Source organism: Rhinolophus hipposideros, assembly GCF_964194185.1.
Source record: "Rhinolophus hipposideros genome assembly, chromosome: 7".
Classification (NCBI taxonomy): Eukaryota; Metazoa; Chordata; class Mammalia; order Chiroptera; family Rhinolophidae; genus Rhinolophus; species Rhinolophus hipposideros.
In genome coordinates, this window is record NC_138053.1 from 72,923,831 (window position 1) to 72,926,784 (window position 2,954).

A 2,954-nucleotide genomic window follows, 5' to 3' on the forward strand; every position below is an offset into this window, starting at 1 on the left:
GAGATTTGATCGCAGGATGCTGCTGGAGGGCACCAATCTCTGCTTGCTGTATCTGACCATGTGTCAACACATATACAATTGAACTGAAGAAGATATATATAAAAAAAAAAAAGGCAGCTAAAATAAGCCAGGGACAAAAGCATTTGCAAAGGAGCTTGCACTTGGAAAACGCTCAAAAATAACATTTTTTGGATTGGAACTTGACAGATGAAAAATCTTTCACATGAATAAAAAGCTTAGAAAACTTGTCTAGAAAGATAAAAACCGAACGCCTTAGTGGGGACATAATAGGCGCTCATAAAATCATAAAATGTAAGAATACTGTAAAAATGGCTTTGTACGATAAATTCTGCGATTTTCAAAACACGAGAATGCCAATGACATTCAAAAGAAGTTATTTTCGCTTTTTGCGCCCGCTGGCCCTCCGCTCCGTCCTGCAGCGACCCACCGCCCGCGCCGCCCCCCGTGGCCCTGCTGCACTCCAGCCGCATCCTGTCCGGGGCCGCCTTCCACCCAGGCCTCGTGGCCGCGGCTGCTGCCAGAGCCAGCTCTTGGTGGGCCCATGTGGGGATGGGGCCCCCAGATCCCATCCTGGGAGTCACAGAAGCCTTTAAGAGAGACACCCACAGCAGAAAGATGAATCTGGGAGTTGGTGCCTACGGGGATGATAATGGAAAGCCGTACGTGCTTCTTAGTATCCGGAAGGCAGAAGCGCAGATGGCTGCAAACAATTTGGACAAAGAATACCTGCCCATCGGGGGACTGGCTGAATTTTGCAAGGCATCTGCAGAATTAGCGCTGGGTGAGAACAGCGAAGTGTTGAAAAGTGGCCGGTATGTCACCGTGCAGAGCATTTCTGGAACCGGGGCCTTAAGGATCGGAGCGAGTTTTCTGCAAAGATTTTTCACGTTCGGTGGAGACGTCTTTCTGCCCAAACCCACCTGGGGAAATCACACACCCATCTTCAGGGACGCTGGCAGGCAGCTACAGGGTGATCGGTACTACGATCCCACAACGTGCGGCTTTGACTTCACGGGTGCTAGGGAGGACATTTCAAAAATACCACAGCAAAGTGTTCTTCTCCTGCACGCCTGTGCCCACAGTCCCACGGGAGTGGACCCTCGCCCTGAGCGGTGGAAGGAGATAGCAGCTGTGGTGAAGAAAAACAATCTCTTTGCGTTCTTTGACATGGCCGACCAAGGCTTTGCCAGTGGTGATGGGAACAAGGACGCCTGGGCCGGACGCCACTTCATCCAACAGGACATGAATGTGTGTCTCTGCCAGTCCTATGCCAAGAACATGGGCTTACACGGTGAGCGTGTGGGAGCCTTCACTGTGGTCTGCAAAGATGCCGAGGAAGCCAAAAGGATAGAGTCACAGTGGAAGATCTTGATTCGCCCCATGTATTCCAACCCTCCTGTCGATGGGGCGCGGATTGCCCCTACCGTTCTGAACAGCCCGACCTGCGCAAACGATGGTTGCAGGAAGTGAAAGGCGTGGCTGACCGCAGCATCAGCATGCCGACTCAGCTGGTCTCCAACCTCAAGAAAGAGGGGTCCTCCCGCAACTGGCAGCACATCACCGACCAGATCGGCATGTTTTGTTTCACAGGACTAAAGGCCTGAACAGGTGGAGCGGCTGACCGAGGAATTCTCCATCTACATGGCAAAGGATGGCCGTATCTCTGTGGCAGGGGTCACCTCGGGCAACGTGGGCTACCTTGCCCATGCCATTCACCAGGTCACCAAATACTTTCCCTCACAAGAGGAAACAAAGACAACCTTGCTGTCACCTCTGCTGTTGTGAGATTCACATGGAGGAAGAGGGAGGGTGGCTGGTGGTGAGCGGATCATTTCTTTCAACCACAGTACTTAAAACTCAGCATTTGAATGTGTTTCTCAGAAGGAAAAACAAAAAACAAAACAAAACAACAAAAAAACAACCATGTAGGTAAATAGGTAGAGGCATCTGTGTGGAACTTTGTGTCTCTGAACCAAACTCTCCCTCATCTTTGTATCTCCAGCTTTTCTGAAAGAGTTTACATGTACAAGAAAGTCATAGCCAAAAAGAACCTTTCAATCACGCCATTGCATATTTCCGAAGCTTTAACTGAAGCACCTTGTGGTGTTAATCCAACATGAAAATACCACTTATTAGAGGCTTTGTGAGAAGACCTAGTTCTAACATTAACTGTCAGCCTCATGTTTGTCTTCCTGTGATTAAACCACCTTATCAACAGACCACATTACAGAAACAGTGTTTTGTGAAGACCAGCAAGTCTGCTGCCACTGCAGCAAGGGAAAAAAAGATGCTGTTTCCAGTCTCATTTAAGAAAAAAACAAAGAAAACCCTCCTTTTTAGCATTCGCAGCCATTTTAGTGTTCTGGCCTCCCTAGTCACTGTTGTTCTTTCCTGTAGGCAGAGATCTATAACTAGCCTAGATTTTCATCCTGTCCTCTGCTCGACTGACCACCCACCCCAACCTACTGCATTCACTTACTTGAAGAATGAAGAAAATTGTTTACTGCTCGCCCCATGCCCTCACCTTTCTCGGCAGAGAATAGGCAACTGCACTTAAACCATGTTTCCCTGAAGGTGAGACCTGGCCGACCGATCATCTCTGATGCGTTTTTTGGAGTGGAAGTTGATATAAGACCAGTCTTATTTTACTATAAGACCCGGTGTCATGCGGGGCGTCCGGCGGTGTCTCAGCTCCCGCTCCCCACATAAGAACGCAGGACATGGTGAGGCCAAAAAGGAACACCCACGGAGCCATAGATAGGGAAGTCAAACCAATATATTCTCGCTGGCGGCTGGGCTGGAGACACAGGAAGCAGGATCTACATAATCTGCCTAACAGCAGTCCGCGCTTGCCAGCCACCATCTTCTTGCTAGCCCCCATTTTTTTTTTGCTAGCGTAGCCACAGCCGTTATATTAGTGGCCAATGGCTTAT

At 49.2% G+C, this 2,954-nt stretch overlaps 1 protein-coding gene across 1 annotated transcript; it reads left to right on the forward strand.

Moving 5' to 3' along the window:
- Positions 1 to 329: 329 nt before the first annotated feature.
- LOC308499765 (aspartate aminotransferase, mitochondrial-like) lies at positions 330 to 1,806 on the forward strand (the record flags this gene model as incomplete). The annotated part of the gene is given in 4 exon segments (XM_081053584.1): positions 330 to 451; positions 453 to 1,450; positions 1,453 to 1,619; positions 1,621 to 1,806. Coding segments are annotated over 4 exon segments (1,473 nt in total).
- Between the last annotated feature and the right edge of the window lie 1,148 nt (positions 1,807 to 2,954).